The 20,777-nt window shown below is 30.5% G+C and overlaps 1 protein-coding gene across 1 annotated transcript; it reads right to left on the bottom strand.

Annotated features, from left to right (window-relative positions):
* Window positions 1-1,067: 1,067 nt before the first annotated feature.
* On the bottom strand, window positions 1,068-20,598 carry Edem2 (ER degradation enhancer, mannosidase alpha-like 2). The gene is made up of 6 exons (XM_966443.4): window positions 19,870-20,598; window positions 12,192-12,344; window positions 11,991-12,144; window positions 11,286-11,652; window positions 6,442-7,238; window positions 1,068-2,529 (listed from the first exon to the last, which is right to left on the bottom strand). The coding sequence occupies exons 1-6, from the start codon at window positions 20,121-20,123 to the stop codon at window positions 1,270-1,272; spliced, it is 2,985 nt and encodes a 994-aa protein (XP_971536.2). The 5' UTR covers window positions 20,124-20,598; the 3' UTR covers window positions 1,068-1,269.
* Between the last annotated feature and the right edge of the window lie 179 nt (window positions 20,599-20,777).

A 20,777-nucleotide genomic window follows, 5' to 3' on the forward strand; every position in this document is an offset into this window, starting at 1 on the left:
AAATAAGCCACTAAAGAACAAAATTATGTCAAAAATGACATTCCTTTTGCAAATTCAGAGGAATTAAAAAAGTTTTTAGACCAAAAATAAAGTTTTTCTTCCTGGTTTTATTAAACCAGAACGAAAAAATCACCAAATTTGGTCGAAAATGACGAAAAACTTACCTTTTCCAAGCGTTTATTCAGCAAAAACAATTATTGCGCAAAATTTCTTAAAAAGTAAGCCAATAAATAACCAAATTATATCAAAAAGAACAGAATTTTTGCAAATTCTGAGAATTTAAACACGTTTTTAAATCAAATATCAAGCTTTTCTTCTTGTTTTTCCTAAACAAGAACGAAAAAAATCATAAAATTTGATCAAAACTGACCAAAAATTTACCTTTTTTAAGCGTTTATTCAACAAAAACGCAATTATTGCGCAAAATGTCTTAAAAAGTAAGCCAATAAAGAACAAAATTATGTCAAAAATGGCATTCCTCTTGCAAATTCAGAGAAATTAAAAACGTTTTTAGACCAAAAATAAAGTTTTTCTTCCTGATTTTATTAAACCAGAACGAAAAAATCACCAAATTTGGTCGAAAATGATCAAAAACTTACCTTTACTAAGCGTTTATTCAGCAAAAACAATTATTGCGCAAAATTTCTCAAAAAGTAAGCCAATAAATCACCAAATTATATCAAAAAGAACATAATTTTTGCAAATTTTGAGGATTTAAATACGTTTTTAGACCAAAAATCAAGCTTTTCTTCTTGTTTTTATTAAACAAGAACGAGAAAAATCATAAAATTTGATCAAAACTGACCAAAAATTTACCTTTTTTAAGTGTTTATTCAATAAAAACGCAATTATTGCGCAAAATTTCTTAAAAAGTAAGCCACTAAAGAACAGAATTATGTCAAAAATGGCATTCCTTTTGCAAATTCAGAAGAATTAAAAACTTTTTAGACCAAAAATAAAGTTTTTCTTCTCAAATCAAATTGGTTGAATTTAAATTGGCGCCAAAACGGTACAAACCAATCACGTGGCCGCGACGTTGCCATTTTCAAACGCATTAAAACTCTCCGTTTGTAATAAAATTTATTGGTTTATGTTCAACATTTTATATAATAATATAAAAATATTCTCACAATTTTTATACATTCAGCTTTATAAATAGAGTATATTTACATGATGCAATGTACAAGTTGTATAAAGTAGGGTATAGGACAGAAATGCTCCTCTTGAGACCAATCAAAAAAAAATCAACAAAAATTATAAATATCTCCATCATAACTCATCAACGGCGTGACTGATTTTCGTCTGAATATGTTCACTATCACTACTATTAATTTCACTAGAATCCCTGTCCGTCTCTTTGGGCTTAACATCACTGACCACCAAATCATCATCCGCCTCTTGCAACTTCTTCATAACCGCACCCAAATGTTCCTTCTTGAACTTAACATCCTTGGCCACACTTTCCAGAATCGAATTCAGCGCCTTTAGTGTTTCCTTATCCTCGAGATCGCTCCCAGCCAACTGACCCAAGTCGGTTAAAACCGACAACACCTTAACCCCATCCTCCGGTTTAACCAACGCGTCCTTATTGGCCAATTCAATGGACAGTTGATTGAGCAACCACTCGGCCTGCTTGACCGTATCTTGTACTCTCTTATCTTCCATCGGATCATCACTTAACGTTTGATAATAAATCCGCAAAATATTCAAAGGGACGTACAATTCCTTCCCCTCTGACGTCATAATCGACTTGAGCAAATCCCTACGGACTTGCACCCACTGGGGCGTGGTCACTGTATCCCCCACCCCGGCGACCTTCCCCCCCTCCTCGCCCTCCTCGTACGTTATCCGTATTTTATCAGACCCTAAACTCGCCCTAAACGCGCCAACTTTGACCGACTTACTGAACGCAATCCCGGTGTGTTTATTCAAAAACTCCTGGACGGAGACTTTCAATTTATGAAACATACTTTCCTCCTCGCTGTGCGCCCACGCCTCACCTTCGTTTTTATACTCGCCTATGGTGACTTCGATGCTGGGGTCCCTGCTCAGCGCGAACAGCAGCTTGGAGGCGTCCTGGGCGAACAGGAACACCGTGGGGATGGCGACGTCGTCGGTGCCGTCGCCCGACATGGAGAACATCGGCGAGGAGGCGGCGCTGCTTCCTGGTGTGTTGTCGATGATGATGGCGGCCACGGCGCCGTGCTTTTGCACTTTGCGCGCCTTGTCGACGAACATGCAGTCGCCGCGCTCCATGATGGCGATTTTCCCCTTGATGGCCTCGGTCTGGACGAGGTCGGAGCAGGCGCGGAACGGGTGGATGATGATGGTGCGAGCGGTGATTTTCTGGTCGCCTTGGAGGTTCTTGCCGAACTGCGAGGGGCAGGCCTGGACTGTGAGGGTTTGGTCTTTGATGGGAAAGGTGACTGATTGGGGGGTGGCGTCCAGTTGTTGGGTTTGGAGTTTCGAGAGTTCCATCATTTCTTGCATGAAGAGGAGGCCCTCTTCGGCGTCGGCGCTCGAACGGGCCTGGAATTTTTTTATAAAGATAACAAATTGAGAGTAGAATTCCACTAGCAAATAAAACGGAAGAATCGAATTAATTGTTGCAACCGTTTTTTCCAGTCTAACATAGTCATGAATTTGCAACTGTGAAGAAACAGTTCAATTTTCTCAACAGTAAAAAACTGACTAACTTTCTCAATTAAAAATTCTCTTAAAAAAAAAGAGTATTAATAGTATTCGTATTAGAAATGCCCATTTCCATTAAGATAAATTACACCACTCGCCTTCGGCTCGTGTCGTAAATTTCATCCTCATGGACATGGGCGACTGACAGTTATTTGTAATTCACATTTGTAAATATTTTGGATTCAAAACTTAAAAATATTACAAAAAATTTACTTTCGTTTATTCAGCGAAAACAATTATTGCGCAAAATTTCTTAAAAAGTACGCCAATAAATCACCAAATTACATCAAAAAGAACATAATTTTTGCAAATTCTGAGGATTTAAATACGTTTTTAGACCAAAAATCAAGCTTTTCTTCTTGTTTTTATTAAAAAAGAACGAAAAAAATCATACAATTTGATCAAAACTGACCAAAAATTTACCTTTTTAAGCGTTTATTCAACAAAAACCCAATTATTGCGCAAAATTTCTTAAAAAGTAAGCCACTAAAGAACAGAATTATGTCAAAAATGGCATTCCTTTTGCAAATTCAGAGAAATTAAAAACGTTTTTAGACCAAAAATAAAGTTTTTCTTCCTGTTTGTATTAAACTAGAACGAAAAAATCACCAACTTTGGTCAAAATTAACCAAAAATTTACCTTTTCTAAGCGTTTATTCAGCAAAAACTCAATTATTGCGAGACATTTCTTAATAAGTAAGCCAATAAATTACAGAATAATGTCGAAAATAGTATTATTTTTGCAAGTTCTGAGAATTTAAACACGTTTTTAGACCATTTTTTTTCAGTCTGTTAAGAATTCAAATCTCAACATTTCTGAATTTTTTCCAACGATTTGGATTTACAAACCAATCACGTGGCCGGGATAAAAATATCACAAAAAATTAAAGCTCTGCTCTTAATTATCATTACGTTTCTTTGCTTAGCTTACGTAACAACATTATTTTAAATTAAAAAACATTGAACAGTTTATTTTACTCTGTACATGTGATTTTTTTAACTCTTGACTAGCCTGTCTGAATCAAAATTAATCTTTTCTAAAACAAAGCACAAAAAAAAATTAAATTACAACTGAAGATTACAGAGGAAAACAACGAATAACATTTTTTCAAAAAGGTAAACAGAAGTACTGACTGCTGTGTCCACTGAAAAAAAAAGGGTTAAAATCAGTTTTCTTGTTTTCGAAAAATTCTTTTTACCTTTCTCTACATCTGCCAAAAAGATCACTCTTAAAAACATTCTAAAATAGTAATATTTCGTCAAAAATAAAATTATGAAGTGTTAAATACAATATAAAAGGTGAACTCTGTACTCTTTATTTACCCTTTCTGAGATATTGAATTGCAAAAAACGTTTTCTGATATTAAATTTGTTGACCTTTTTTGAAATACAACTGAAAAAGGTGTAGTATTAAGTAAAGAACTTTAATGTATACAACAAGCATCTTCTTTTTAATATCTCTTTAAATCTATTAAATAAAATTATAAATAAATTGATAGTAACAATGTAACTTTGCATGATAAATTGAAAAAAGATATCTTACAGACTATTGCGTGTAAAAAAATAAAAAACTTTGATCATAATAAAATAAGTGGTTTAAATCGTCCTACCCTGTCTCTACTCCACTCTACTCTTTCTCGCCTAAAACCTAATCCAAGAATAGGCTAAAATTATTTTAAAAAAACTGAGAAAAAAAAAACGTTTTCAGTTAAAATAAAGCGATTTCAAAAAATTTTGGCAAATTTTTAAGCAAGAATGTATTAGAAAACAACTTCTCTGAAAAAAATTATTACGTAATGATGGCCTTTTTGAGCCAGAGAATATATTATCACAAGTAACATTTTTACTTTGTATACAAAAACATTTTTTAATATCTATTCAAAAACTTTAACCGTGGCTTTGAAAAAACTGTAAGTAGATAAATAAATTAGACCGTAACAATAAATCTTTGTGTTGGAATTGTCAAAAGCCGAATACGAAAATTCTGCTAAATATTAATGTTTGTAAAATGTGATAAAATTTTAATACTACTCCCAATTGAATTAGAAAAACTATTAGCAAAACCTTGATCAGTCTGGCGGTATTGAGATTAGGTATTATATCGAATAAAATTAGAAGCTAAGACCGAAAAAATAATAGAAAAACGAGATTTCCGATTGAAAATGACGATTTACGTATTAATTTGGTTAAAACCAACGATTTTTTTCAACGTTAAGAGTGGGGGAAAAATGACGTTTTCGGACGAGAAAATGATAGAAATCGACAAATTTAAAAAAAAGTCAATGCGTAGATGACCTTTTTTAGCCAGAAATGTTCAGAAATATCGTCTTCGGACTTCGGACAGAGTAATCAAGCATTTAAAGCCTTCCTAAAGTGGTTTTTGTTCTTTTTTAAGCAAAAAATCATTCGAAATCAACTAAAGTAATTAAATGAACAATAAAAAATCATAAAAGAAAGCCAAAATTTTTGTATTCTTTAAGAAACCCAAATCAAAACAACAATTCACAAAATTAACGAAGAAAAAATGAAAAAAATGAACGAGAGTATTAGTTATGACGGCATAATAAATCAACCAATCACGTTGTAAATAATAAAAAATAAGCGATACTGCAAATCATTCAAAAACATGAAAAGGTAAATAGAAGTTTAAAATAATAAACAAAAAAATCAAAACAAACGATAAAGACTTAAAAAAATAGTACAACTTTTGATATTTTATACTATCAACACTAAACTAATCAAATAGCTGATCAAATTTTATAGCAAATTAATTTTCACTCGTAAGAATTATTCAGTAAGCAGGCATGGATGGCTGGATTTTTTAAACAAAATTTAGGAGTATTTGCATAATGTCATTAATTATTTGGTTATTCACTAATTTATGTTTTTTCTGTTACATTTAATCAAGACGTTATTTTGTTGCTATTTATTAGTTTGTTTGATTTTTTTATCGTAGACCGACATTAGGAATAAATTGCGACCAAAAATTTATTTTTAATAAACACTAACATTTTAAAATAAACACAAAAATTTTTACTTTTTGTTATACAGTGAAATTTACAGAAGCAATAAAAATAATATCATATGTATTTTTCTATAAAGCTTTTTTTTATTGTTTAGAGTTAATTGCTTACTATGACACCATTACTAAAAGTTAAATTTCCAAATTGTTTAAAAAATTCATGGATTCCCAAAAAAATCAATGTTGACAATTTTAAGTTAAATCATCGAAAAATTGTTGCATGTAAAGATATTAGATCTACTATCCCTATCACAATTTGGGTTTTAAACAAAACTGTACCTTTTGGTGGTTATTCAAGAAATTTTACTGGATGAACTGACCGAAAAAACTAGAGAAAATTTCTTTTCAAAGAAAATCTACAAAGCATGAAACAAATAATCTCACAATGCTAATGATAACTTAAAATCTATTAATAAATGGATAATAAATTTTGGTATCTGTGGATTCAGTTCGTGTTTTCTTAATTTATGTTAATTATTTGGTGAGTCAATAATTGTAATACATTTCTGAAATTATCTTAGATGCAACCAAAAATTAAAAATAATTACATTTCTCGTCTCATACTGTCTTTGATTTAAATAATAAATTAAATCAAAATTAATATAACTCATCAATTAAAAAGTAATACCATTTCATGTAAGAATTCTGATTTTTATAAATAATTATTATTACAGGTATTAAACACAAAAATGTGAAAAGTTTTATTTATTTGACGAAATAATTCTTACCGATGAAAACGTGTGTAGCAGCTGCACCCGGCCATCACTCAACGCAATAATGTTGATCCCCATATCCTTAATCATCTTCAAATGATTGATATTCGAGGCCGAGAACTCGACAGCTGTCAGCCTCCTCTTCGTATTCCTCTTGGGACACATCCCATCGACCATATTCTGTAACGGCTTCCTCACCGTTTCGGGGAACAACTGTAACGTATTGGGACAAATCCTCGCAAACTCCCCCTCCTCCACATCCAATTCGCTCACAGTCTTATTACCATTGTACCCCGCCAAACTCAACGGCAACAAATGACCTTCCGTCGTAAAAATAAACTCATCCAAATTCAAAATCAAATCCTCCTTATCGGCAAACAACAAATACAAATATTTCAACGTTTCGGACAACACAAACGAATCCATCCGATCCTCCTGTTTGCGTGTCCGGACGTCGTTAACGGCGGCATAGCCGCAAGGCACTCGGGCGTACTTTTGTAAACTGGTGAGTACGGTCCTGCCCACTTCGAGATAGTAGGGGTCGTTTGTGGCACCGTAGAGGAAGTAAGTGGATTCGAGAAATTCGGGTCGGAGGGGGTGGTTGCCCCAGTGGACCTGGAAGTCGGTGGTGAAGGCTTCGGGGATGAAGGTGTGGCGCTGCATGACCTGGTAGAGCATCTCGTGGGTTTCGACGGCTGGTTTGAGATCGCCTTTGAGCACCTGGAGGCCGGGCCAGAAGGCGAGGAGGGCGTCCATGTAGTTGCGGGAGTTGGTGTGGGGGCGGTGCATGTGCACGTCCAGCAACATCGGACCTAAGAGTTTAAAAAATAAACATTTAGTAACAATTAAAAAAATTAATAATACAACTAAAATAACAAACCTTTATCTTGATGGCAAAAAAATAGCATAAACTTATTTCTCTTTTAATTGTAAATTCCGCTCACAAAATTGAAAAGAAAAAAACAATGAAATTTAAAATATCATTCAGGTGCCAATTTTTTTTATAAATGTAAACTGTGTTATTCGGAAGTAAAATTACCATTGGGGGCGCCACTGAGCTAGGTCGAAAACAGTAACCATAAATGGCGGGAAAATGTTTATTCGGATATTTTGAGCGTTGTACGAATTTTGGTGCTTCACAATTATTACATTGCCTATGCGTAATGATTATTGCATCTTTGATGCAAGAAACTTATGTTGACAAATGAGAGATGACGAGGAAAACACGAATAACGAATGACTGTTTGGTTCACTTTCTTTATTGGAAAATTATTACAAAGACATTGAAAAGCCTACCTTTTGGCATAATTTACGTTTAAATGTATCAGCAGTTGTTAATCTTTATTGTAGTTTTGTAGATTTACCGCAGCATTTCATGATTTTTTCAGTGGAAAATTCTAACCTAAAATTCATAACACTTCACTAATTTATTGGTTTCTTGAGCCAAACTTTGTGTTCGCTGTGATCCATTACTTATAATCTTTAATTAGACAACTGTTTGATAACACTTTGTAATCAAAATTTAAATATTTTTCACTTTTTATCCACTTTCAAGTTCCAACAATAAACACTTTATACCACGAAAAACTACAGAACCAAAGTCAACGCTAGTATTTACCACCACGTACTTTTAAAGTAATTCTTTCTATTGTAAGTAATTAACACTATACACGCAAAATTGTTGAACAATTCATTAAATGTCAGTTAAATGTGGCATTACCAAAATTTCTTTACTGTTTTCGACATAGTTCAAAAGTCATCACCAGAGGGCGATTAGTTAATTTTATTTCCGAATAGCGAATCTCAGTGACAAACTTAAATGTCACCAAATCAAAGAGAAAAATAATAATTATAAAAATTGAGAGTTTTTGGTAAACGAATAAACTAAGACTAATAAATGTTTATTTAAAAAATCACAGCAAAAATATCCTTAAACACTCAAAGCCATTTTTAACCAACTACAGTCGAACTTCTCTAACTCGAATCGTCAAGGGGAACGAATATTTGTTCGAATTAGAGAAATTTCGAGTTACAGAAACTGAAAATATTTTTTCATTAGAAATGAACATTATTACAGATTTGTATGAACATACATATATATTTTCTTTCTCAATGCATATAACTTGTGATCAGATTTTGACGTACAGTTTTTTTGATACAATTGGTTTCATAAAATCGCTCGATTTTATTTAGTGAATTATAAACAATATCAGTTGTCATATTGGCAGAATTTCCAATTTCCTGAGCAAACTGTACCGCTGACGCTCTGTTTTTAATAATTGTAGATAATGTACTCGACGGAATTTCATATTTTTCAGCTATCTTTTTCTTTTTCACCCCACTGTCCACTTTTTCAGGATCTCCAACTTTTTTTCAATAGACTCTTAAGTTTACGTTTAGATGCCATTTTTTTTTAGAAAATGTGCCAATTTTTGCGAAACTGAAACTTCACAAAAACAAGACAACAAGCTTTGACACGCATTCGAGGTTAGAATTGTGGGTATTCCAGGAAATGCATAACACTGCGCCGAATTACGACGAATATTTCCGAAAATAATTTCGAGTTAAAGAAGTTCGCGCATGCTTTGTTCATTAAAATCATTTTGAGTTAGAGAAATTTTCGAGTTAGAGAAGTTCGAGTTAAAGAAGTTTGACTGTAATAAATCTAATTTCAAAACTATTTTTTCCACTTTGACACATTTTATATTTATTATATCTTTATATTTTACGTATCTATAATTTATTATAACTTGAAAACGAAATACCAACTTCAATTCAGCGTGTTTCTTTTTGGTAATTTTCAACAAGATTTGCAAAATAATTGTGTGTCTAGCTAAGAAAGAATAAAGAGAATACAACTGATTTGAAAACTTTCAACTTATTTCTAACCAAATTAACTCGCAAAAAAACTAATAATTTATCTTTAACGAAATTCTTCAAAACATTAAAGTTTCTGACTAAAAAAGTAGTGCTAAAACCTTGAAAAAAAAAAATAAACACTCATTTTTAACCCAAATTGGTGACTTCCCCTTCCGTTTTAACAAAATCTCGCAAAAAACTGAATTTTTTGAAACCATTTTTGATTTCAACGAAACTTTTGCATATTTTTTGGCAAAATTTCGCATATCTAATTGAAAAAAAAAACATCACACCGTCTTATACTTTTTCGTGTAAGTAAAACACAAATAATGTGATCTAATTTATAATTTTGGGACTGTTACTAAAATATAATAAAAACTGCATTTTTATCCCAAAAAGTATTGAATCGTTAAAAAGTGTAAAAATTGCTTTTCTTTAAACTAATTTGGTAATTTTCGATTTATTTTTGACGAAATCTAGCTACATAATTACAATTTTTTAATAAAAGAGGTGCAAAAAAAATCAAAATAATGTGATTTTACACTTAATTTAGTGATTTTATTGTCCGATTTAACTCAAAAATTTTACTGAAATATGTTAAGAAGTCGTTCATTGAGATTACGCTATTTCTGTAGAAACTCACTAAAATCTACCGATTTTGCAGAAAAAAGCCGAAAAATCATTAAATTACTCTATGTCTTAACAGCCAATTCACTTATTCACTGAAAATAATATAAAAAAATAATGTGATTTCCGACTCAACAAAGTACAAATATAAAATTTCTTAAACTATTCAAGCAGTTTTGACGATTTTAAAATCTACAGAGATACGTAAAAACTAAAAAAAAAATGACGAAATTTAAAAACCTACAAAAATTATGTACTTATATTGTTTATATTTAAAAAAGCAAGTTTTAGAAAAAAAATCTACATACAACAATATTGAAATAAATCAAAATTTTGGAAAATAATACTCCTCAAAAAAGTTCACAGTCTTGAGAAAAAATTACAACTTAAAAAGAACTTGAGCTCCGAGCTCAAATTTTGAGTAAAAAATTAAATTTTTTGAGAATACTTTTACGAACGAAAATTGCTTTAAATAAGTAATGCAACAACGTATAAATAAATAAACATAATTTTCAATCAATTAACTTATTTTTGACAAAATTCCTCAAAATAATACGTTTCTGGCTGCTAAAACGTCAGAGACAAATATTAAAGCAATTTTTAAGCTAAATTAATAATTTATCACTAAGTTTTAACAAAATATCGCTAAAAAACTTTATATCTAACATGAAAAATTATTCAATTCAAGAATTCTTCTTATAATTTTTAAGAAAATTTAAAATTAAAATTAAAATGAGTGCATGTCTAGCTGTTGTGGTTAAAAGCACAACAAAATGCAATTTTATGCCCAATTGTAAAATTTTTTAAAAAATAAATAAAAATTTTCTTTGCATTTGCGATTTACCGAAAATTCCATTTAACGAAAATTTCAGAATTTGCAGTCAAAATTCAGAGACAACAGCATAAATTAATATAGAAAAAAAACAAGCTTTTGAAATAAAATATCCTTCAAAAATGGTCGGAATGGACTAAGACATTTTACAAAAAACACCTTGATAATGTTAATTTTGTGAAAAAAAAAAAACTAAACAATGCTAAAGAGATTTTGAAATTTATGGGTTTCTATATTATAATTATTTTCACAACATAAATTTTCTACCCTAAAAAAAAACACTTTCCATCGATTTATGAAGAAATTTTTTTAATCCCGTAGATAATAACAAATTATTAATTATTAAATTCCACGATAATAGATATTTTTCCCAGTCTTAAATAAATGCAATACCAACAGAGTTTTAATACGTTTTTCTGATTCACTTTCATTTTATTATTTTTTTTTTTGATTTTAATATAAAGTAAGAAAAACATCAACAATCACCTCAATTCTTTTACTTGAAACAAATTAAAATCTGCGAAAAAAAAAAAACAATTACCTTGCGATATATACTTCATGACTGCATTATAGTGCCGATTAAACCTATGCAAGTACTTGTTATCCCCCAGCAAAATATACGCCTTGAGACAGTACTCGTAATAGGAATCAATCCCAGCTCCCACTCCCGAATCCCTTCGAACCCAATCTCCCGAATGAACATTCAAAACAGTTCCCATTAAATCCGAACTTCGATGTCTCATCTTCCACAACTCATCCATCGCTTTATGAGCCTTCTCCTCGAAAATCGGTTCTCCAGTCAGTCGAGACAGTGCTGCCATCTCTAAAATCATAGACCCAGCACATGCTGTACACGTCTCCCTCGCCGACTCCAATCTATCGCTCTTTAACCCATATTTCATATTCACCTTAAAAAAATACAGTTGGCTATGACTTTGACATTAAGTTGGCAACATTGTTTTCAAATAGTTTTAAGTAGTCAAGTTGGCGGTTTTTATGTTTTGGGTCTTTTATTTACTTGGCAACATTGAAAAGAGACAGAAGAAATACAAAATATATAATAAATCATATTTTTCTACAGTAGAGGAAACTACTACTTTATCAACTCTTTTAAGTAGATAAAGTAGGACTTTAACCGAAAAAGTATTTTTTAGTTGTATTATACACGACGTTAAAGATCAAACAATCTCTTTATCGTCTTGTATAATAACTACAAAAATTTTAGGTAAAATAATTTTTAACTTACCCTCGAATGTGGTATTCCTGTCGTGGTGTTAAATGCCGGTAAAAGCCGATAGCCCACATCTTTGGCCATGTTGAGAAGTTCGCCCTTATACCAGGGCATAATCCCGTCCCTTTGTTGCAAATAATCGGCCAAAATGTGGGCTGATAAAAGTCCACTAAAATCGCTTTTTAGTTTTTTTAACTTTGTTAATTTTTTACTTACCCTAAAACCCGAATATTTGTTTCGAAAACTGAAACGACGACATCGTTATCAAACGAAACGTCTTTTATTACAAGCTTGACGGCATGTTCGAATTCTTCTAAATCACCTAACACCACTAAAGAGTCCAGAGTATCAATTAGTGTGAGTGAGAAACTTAAACAAAGGAAAGACAAAAATTAAAGTTGCTGTTTTTTTTACTTAATATGTAAAAAAATTAATGATTAACGAAAAACGGATAAAGTCGTTTGGGTTGTGCCAGCCACCAAGAACTCCGTCGATAATACTAGATATTAATATTTATAGCGAAATTCAACTCCTTGCAGTTAGATGAAAAATTACTACTTTTATGTCCAGTTTTCAGATACGTGAGTTTTAAAAATTGTTGCATTGATGTTGAGCACTAGACCGGAACTTCTTTAGGGAAAAACGTTTCGAATTTACGAAGCGAAACTATTGATAATGTCAGGAATTCGTTGGAGGTCGATGTTTTTTCAATACCTTCGAAAATAATTAATTATATTAATATGCCAAGTGGCATTGAACATTGAGGAAATATTAAATCAAATGGCTTGAAAACAAAAGTTGCGCTTTTTTATTTAGTGTTTCATAACCACCAGTAATTTGAAAATTAAGTTGGCAACATTGAATAACAATATAACAATAGCAAGTGACATTAAAATCGCTTGAAAACACTTTTTAGCAATAATTTACTCTAATAAGAATAAGTGATCTACAACTATAAAATTACATTGGCAACACTGAATAATATCGTGATCGAAGATATGACTAGTCCATTTACTTAGTTCATTATTGCCAACTTAATTTAACTGATTTTTTTATTAAGTTAACAACAATAATGGTGGTGATCTAATATACATTAAAAAGACTTGTCCACTTTCATATCTTCATAGTTGCCAACCTAATTTCAAAGTCACAAACCAGCTTAAACGAATAATTCTTGTAAGTCGCTTAAAAATGCGTTTTTTCACCAATTATTTGTCATCTTTTAAAGACTTCAGTGTTTTATAAACACCAAATATTCAATCTAAGTGCCCTATGACTATGAAAATAAATTGGCAACATTGAATAATATAGTAATCGAAATCATTTTCAATTGTTGCCAACTTATTTTCAATGTCATAGGAAACCTTAACCCGAATTATTCTTTAATGTGGAATTTTGAAATTAAGTTGGCAACCTCAAATTGTGTGGACATTGCCACTGTTGCCAACTTATGAATTTAAAGTTATAGGACGCACTGATGAAACCTCACTTTAAACAATTAAATGAAGAATTCTTTTTAATATAAACAGAAGTTTGAACATACATTTTAGAAAATATTAATTAAACAAAGCATTTTAACCTTTTTTGGCCTTTTATCTTACTTTAGAACAGAACACAATAGAGATTTGTAAAAACAAAGAAATAAAAAACAGCTTTTTCAAACTGATCCTAATTTAGAAAAAAATCATAAATTTTATTTATAAAATAGTTGTTTATTCAAACGAATATTTTTTAAGTTGGCAGCTATGTAATCTTTTTTAAAAAATGTGCTTTTTTGGCAATTATTTGAAAAGTTTTAAAGACTACAGTGTTTTATAAACACCATGCACTCAATCTAAGTGTCCTATGACTCTGAAATTAAGTTGGCAACATTGAATAATATAGTGACCGAGATATATTTCCATTGTTGCCAACTTAGTTTCAATGTCGTGAGCCACCTTCACCCAAATTATTCTTTAACGTGGAATTTTGAAATTAAGTTGGCAACCTCAAATTGTGTGGAAAGAAGCCCATTCAAACATTGCCACTGTTGCCAACTTATGAATTTAAAGTTATAGGACGCACTGATGAAACCTCACTTTAAACAATTAAATGAAGAATTCTTTTTAATATAAACAGAAGTTTGAACATATATTTTAGAAAATATTTAATAAAACAAAGCATTTTAACCTTTTTTGGCGTTTTATCTTACTTTAGAACAGTACATAATCAGAATGCGTAAAAACAAAGAAATAAAAAACAGCTTTTACAAACTGATCCGAATTTAGAAAAAAATCAAGAATTTTATTTATAAAATAGTTGTTTATTAAAACGAATATTTTTTATTAAGTTGGCAGCTATGTAATCTTTTATAAACACCATGCACTCAATCTAAGTGTCCTATGACTCTAAAATTAAGTTGGCAACATCAAATAATACAGTGATCGAAGACATAACTTGTCTATTTCAATATCTTCATTGGTACCAACTTAATTAATCTTTTACCTAAGTGGTATTAAAATCACCTAACAAATAAAATATTAAATCGAGTTGGTTGAAGCATTTTTACCTTTTTTGTCATTTTTTCTAACTAGGACAATACACAAGAAGAAAAATTCGTAAAAACAATAAAATAAGAAAACAACTTTTACAGACTTATTATAATTTTTATTATAATTCTTAGCATAAAAAAAGTTTTTTAAGTTGGCAACCATGTAATCTTTCTCTCTAAAAATTAGTTCACATTTTGCAATTAAATTACAAAACATTAGGTTACAAAAAATACGTAATTTTTTTGTTAAAATAGATAAAACGTTATAAATTTTTAAACTCGGTGATAAAATGAAAAAAACACACAATATAGTAAAAAATCCTTTTTCTTGGCGTTAAAACTTCAAAATTTATCAGTATATTATATTTCTTAGCTAATGTAATTCAAAAAAAAAAAAAAAAATATTAAACACTGTCCAAGTAAAAAAAAATTAAATAGTGTCAAAACTACGATATTTTTTTATTAAGATACTTTGTAATTCAACCAGAAATATTAAACAAATAAAAAATGTGAAAAGACACTCTTATTAAAAAAAAAACAAGTAAGAATGTTTTTATATTTAGGTACCTAATTATAGGCCCGAAAATTCAATAAAAAATCCTTCTCAACGTTGCAATTTTAATGTCACCCAGTGTATTATTATTTTTGATAAGTTCATTCATATTGTGTTTATTTAGCTGATTCATCGCAACATACAGCGTCTAGTTTTCCACTAAACAAGTACACAACAATATCACATGTGAAAATTACCAGCTGCACTGTAATGATTCAATTCCAGACAAAATATTCTTCATAATCTATTTCATTTCCTGGAAAAATGTGTTGGAAAATTTTCAATCTTGTTTCCAGTCTGCTTGTAAAGATAATTTTCCTGTTTTCACACGTGTATATCCTTATTACGCTAAATTGGAAAAATGAGAGCAATCACGAAAAAAAAATTCAATGTAAACGAGCAGTTTACATGATCTTTCGAGATTATCCTTGAAACAGGACACGGTCGATATCGTGTTTGTATTAACGATTTTTAACTTATTTGCAATTAAAATATCAGACGTTTTTCCCTAATTATCCTGGAAAATTTTCAACTTTGACTCAGTCTATGCGACATTATTTGCATTGCATTAAATTGTACAACAAAGCAGTAAAAAGCAAGTTTTTAGTACAGCATTTGGAATTTATCGGTAACCTGTAAAAATTTTATAACAGATTTTATGTGAAAAATATAGGTGCGATAGCAGAAAGACTATTTATAATTTTATACTGCAATCACCATTCGCTACAGGAAGCTTTAAATAAAATTCGACTCTTGCTTGTTTCTTCATAAAAATTGATCGAGTTTTTATCAAAAGTAATTTCGTTATAAATTTACGATGAGGAAGAATGTGAGCAAAATCCCGAATTCCTTGAAAATTGATTGGCTCAAATTTTTCAATATCGTCACGAGCGTTAAATTAAAAACTGTCGCTGATAGCAATTTTAAACGTAAATAGTTTCTTTGAAGTTTTAAATAATAAAACAGACATGCAAAATGCATGTTATTGATGTTTAAAAAAATTGTAAATGTATTAGATAACAGTCTTAAAATAATCTCTGCTTAAATGATAAATTTAATCAGTTTTTAAATAAGTACACAACAATTAAAACTTTACGAAACTGTTACTCCCAATTATAATTTCCAATCCACCGTCGCGAAAATGTTCAATTCCAATTTCCAAGCTCGAAATTGCTTCGATTCTTCCAAACGTTAGATTAAGTTTTAATCCGTTTTTATTGCGACAATGTCACAATCAATTTTATGGTAATTAAAACGTACTTAAATAGAAATGTAGGAGTAATTCCTGTTCGGTTTTTTCTAGACGTCGTTAAGTAATTATTTACGCTAATTATTACGAAACGAAAAATGACGACGATAAAAAGCACTGTAAGAACGCGCGAATGCAATTTAAAGAAAGTCACAAAAATTGCGGTCATTTTTCTAGAAATATCTTTACTGTTTTGAGACTTAGTTAATTATATCGCAGTCAAGTGTTTGTGGGTCAAAATCGGTAGGATGATAGAAGTAACTGATAAAAAAATGTCTAATAAAATTAACAAATCCGCCAACAATAATAAAATCCAAAAAATTCTTTGTACTTTTTATTTTCTGTGTGAGAACATTCCAAATATGAAAATGGATCTCTAGATCGTCCACTTTGAGTGCATACAATGATTTGCAAAAAATAAATAACATTTCGAAGAGATAAAATCATTCACTTGTGACTGAAGACTGAAAAAAATTGTAAAAAGCGTTTAAAAATTTCCTAATTTTTGAATTAATTATTTTGGTAGTTTTTGTTTAAATCCCAGATGTAAGGACGGTATTAAAAGTAAATTTAAATAAAAAAACACCACAAACTTACGAAATGAAAAATGTGCAATACATATTTTTTTAATTATTCTTTATGGCAATTTATAGACAATTTTTTTCTTAAAATAAAAATAAAATGACAAATTATTTTTTAGATTCATTAAATGTGGGCGGACAAGACATACAAGATGTTCCAAGTTTTACCACCAACTAAAAAATTCTTCTAGTACTTTGACAGGGTGATTTTGAGTAATTTCATTTGTTCAAATTATTAATTTTCCATGACCTTTTGGTTCATTTTGATTTGAAAATTCAATAATTTAGTAGAAAAAAATTTAAAAATAATTGATAATTCAAGAATATTTTTATTAAATCTGGTTTTGGAGTTCCTCTGCCACATAAATTTTTCTTCAAAAGCGACAAAAAACATCTGTGATACAAACTACGGCCAAAAATGCAAAATGCAAAAAATATAGAATGTCCCATTGAAAAAAGCAAGTTTAGATAGCTCATTCCCGAGACACCCTGTATACTTTTTCATAGACTACTAAGCTCTAAGCTTCTTAATTTCTACCAACAATTATTTGAATGTTTAATGAAATTCCAAAATATCCTCGGAGAGCATTTAATTTTCAAAAATTGTGAAAAAAATCTTCTATTTCATTAGATACTTTTATTTAAGAACTGACAATTCACGAAAAAAGTCAAGTGTTCTCACAAGATTTAAAAATATTTTTTTAAATTACTTTTTGGATTCAGTTATTAGAGTTATTACTATCTTTTACTTTTCTTTTTACCATTTCAGGCTCTTGGCTCCTAATTAATAAAAAAACAGTTCCATTTTTTTTTTGAGAAGTCATACGATTAAAAAAACTTCTGATATTTTATTTTTCATGGTTTTTATTTCTTTTGAGCTTCTTAACTTCTACTAATAATAAAAATATTTCTACTTTTTAAGTTTAGTAAATGGTAAGAAAAACAATTCCATTTTTTTGAGAAGTGAAACGATAAAAAAACTTCTGATATTTCATTTTTCATTATTTCTATTTCTTTTTGAGATTTTAATTTTTACTGAAAATTAAATTAGTAATTAAAATGTTTCTACTTGTTTAGTATAGTTATTCGAGTTATTAAATGTCTTATTTTTCTTTTTACCTTTTTAAGCTCTTGGCTGCGAACTGATAAGAAAAATAATTCCATCTTTTTTAGAAGAGAAACGATAAAAAGACTTCTGATATTGCATTTTTCATGATTTCTATTTCTTTTAAGCTTAAATTTCTACTAAAAATTAAATAAATAATCAAAATGTTTGTACTTTTTTTGTTTAGTTATTCAAGTTATTACTGTCTTATTTCTTTTTTCACCATTTTAGGCTCTTGGAGATAAATGGTAAAAAAAAACAATTCCATTTTTTTGAGAAGTGAAACGATTAAAAAAACTTCTGATATTTCATTTTTCATGATTTCTATTTCTTTTTGAGATTTGAATTTTTACTAAAAATTAAATTAATAATAAAAATGTTTCTACTTTTTTAGTTTGGTTATTAGAGCTATTAGTGTTATTACTGTCTTTATTTCTCTTTTTACCATTTTAGGCTATTGGCTGCTAACTGATAAGAAAAACAATTATCTTGTTCCGAGAAGTGAAACGATAAAAAAACTTCTGATATTTAATTTTTCATAATTTCTACTTATTTTCTACTTATTTCTTCGAAAATTTAAAATTTTTCTACTTTTTTAGTTTAGTTGTTTCAGTTATAACTTTATTATTTATCCTTTTTACCATTTTATGCTCCTAGCTGGTATTATTAAGACAAAGAATTCCATCTTTTTTGAGAAATAACATGATAAAAAAATGATGGTATTTCATTCTTTATGATTTCTATTTCTTTAATTTCCACTTTTTAATTAGTTATCTTATTACAGTTATTAATGTCTTATTTTTCTTTTTATGATCTTAGACTCTTGGCTGGTAAATGATAAGATAAATAATTTTATCTTTTTTGAGAAAAAGAAATGATAAAAAAACGGTAGTATTTCATTTTTTATGATTTCTATTTCTTTTGTGTTTCTTAACTTTTACTAATTAATATATTTCTACTTTTTTGGTTTAGTTATTTATTAGAGTTGTTACTGTCTTATTTGTCTTTTTACCATTCTAGACTGTTGGAGGATAAGATAAATAAGAATGATAAGAAAAACATTCCATATTCTTTTTGAGAAATAAAATGTTAAAAAACTGATGGTACTTCATTCTACATTGTTTCTATTTCTTTTGAGCTTCTTAACTTCTACTAATAATTAAAATATTTCTACTTTTTAGTTTCATTCGTCATTAGAGTTACTACTGTCTTATTTTTTTTACTATCTTAGGCTTATGGCAGGTAACTGATAAGAAAAGCAATTTCATCTTTTTTGACAAGTAAAACGATAAAAAAACTGACATTTCATTTTTCATTATTTCTATTTCTATTAAGATTTATTTCTACAAACAATTAAAATGTTTCTACGTAAAAATAAATCACTTTTTTTGCTTTTTACCATTTTAAGCTTTTGGCTGGTAACTGATAAGAAAAACAATTCCATCTTTTTTTTGATCAGTGAAACCATAAAAGAACTGATATTTAATCCATCCTAGTTACCTAAGCTGAAGAAAAATGACTACACTATTTGTGTCAAATAAACTATCACTTGTTCTAAAAACTTCGGACATTCTAGATCTCATTACATATGAAAATTTGATAAAAAAAATTGATTAAAGAACTGTACCGGTGATATGTTTTGCGGTTAGTGGTTTGATAACAATGCAACCTCGAAGTAAACAAAAACACGAATTGTTTTTGATAATAAAAATTACGAAACAGCTCATATTAAGTAACAAAATATGTGAATTATAGCAACATTCATGAGGTAATACATAACATAAACCCAACAAACGCGAATTCTGCACTTTCTTACATAATCAAAGACAGCCCCCGACCACACAACTCAGCCGTTTTTTCCCCGACTTTCACATACTTGCCCAGGCAGTCGTCGATGTCCCCCCGGTTGGGGGTGAGCCCCCTGAACCTGCCCTTGCAGCTCAGGGGCATCAGCTCGTCGGCAGGATACGCGTTCTCCATGTAGGCCCAGTACGCGTGGTAGAACATGTCCCGGGTCTCCTCCCTCAGCCGGTGGCGCTCCGCTCTGGTCATGGGGGCCTCCTCCGGGCGGCAGAAGCCCACCAAAGCACTCACGAAAAACACCCGCACTAGCACCTCCAAAGCACTCATTTTGCGGTTTATCAGGAGTACGCCTCAGCGCTCAGTAACATATTGTTTCGTGAAAATTTATCTGACAGGTGATAAGAGGTTCTTATCGCTGGGAACAATTGCCTGAGGAGGGTCCCGTCTCGGGGGCTGCGGGCATCGTTCCACACGTCAAAGGGGCTGCACTGACGATGGGGGATCACACAGAGACGGGGAATTTGGCATGATTGTGGGAATTTTGAGACATTTTGGTGGAAATGTGTCAACTTTTGTGAAAGAACTGAGATGACTGTTCCGATCTCAGCTGGCTGCGAGAGGGGCGGCGCTACGACACGCGCTGTGATTGGACGAAATGGAGCTGTCAAAACGATACAAGGTGGCCTCGAATGGGTTTATAGGAACAACGGTAATTAAATTAAAGCGATAAAAAGTGCAAAATTCATTTAAAAATTGAAATAAAAACATCAAATAGTGGAGGAGACGTTCACTGACATACCAACCTTACATACTAAAAACACCAGATTGGGCGAAATCTAGTGCGTTTTGATTTCTACGGTTGGTGCCTTCAGGACTAAAAGGGGAGAATACCTATTTAAAAATCTACGGAAAAACCAAAAAAATATTAATGAGGGACACTGGCTTCTAACTTTGTAGCACATTTTGAAAACAAAAGTTAGT

Source organism: Tribolium castaneum, chromosome 1, assembly GCF_031307605.1.
Source record: "Tribolium castaneum strain GA2 chromosome 1, icTriCast1.1, whole genome shotgun sequence".
NCBI classification, from domain to species: Eukaryota; Metazoa; Arthropoda; class Insecta; order Coleoptera; family Tenebrionidae; genus Tribolium; species Tribolium castaneum.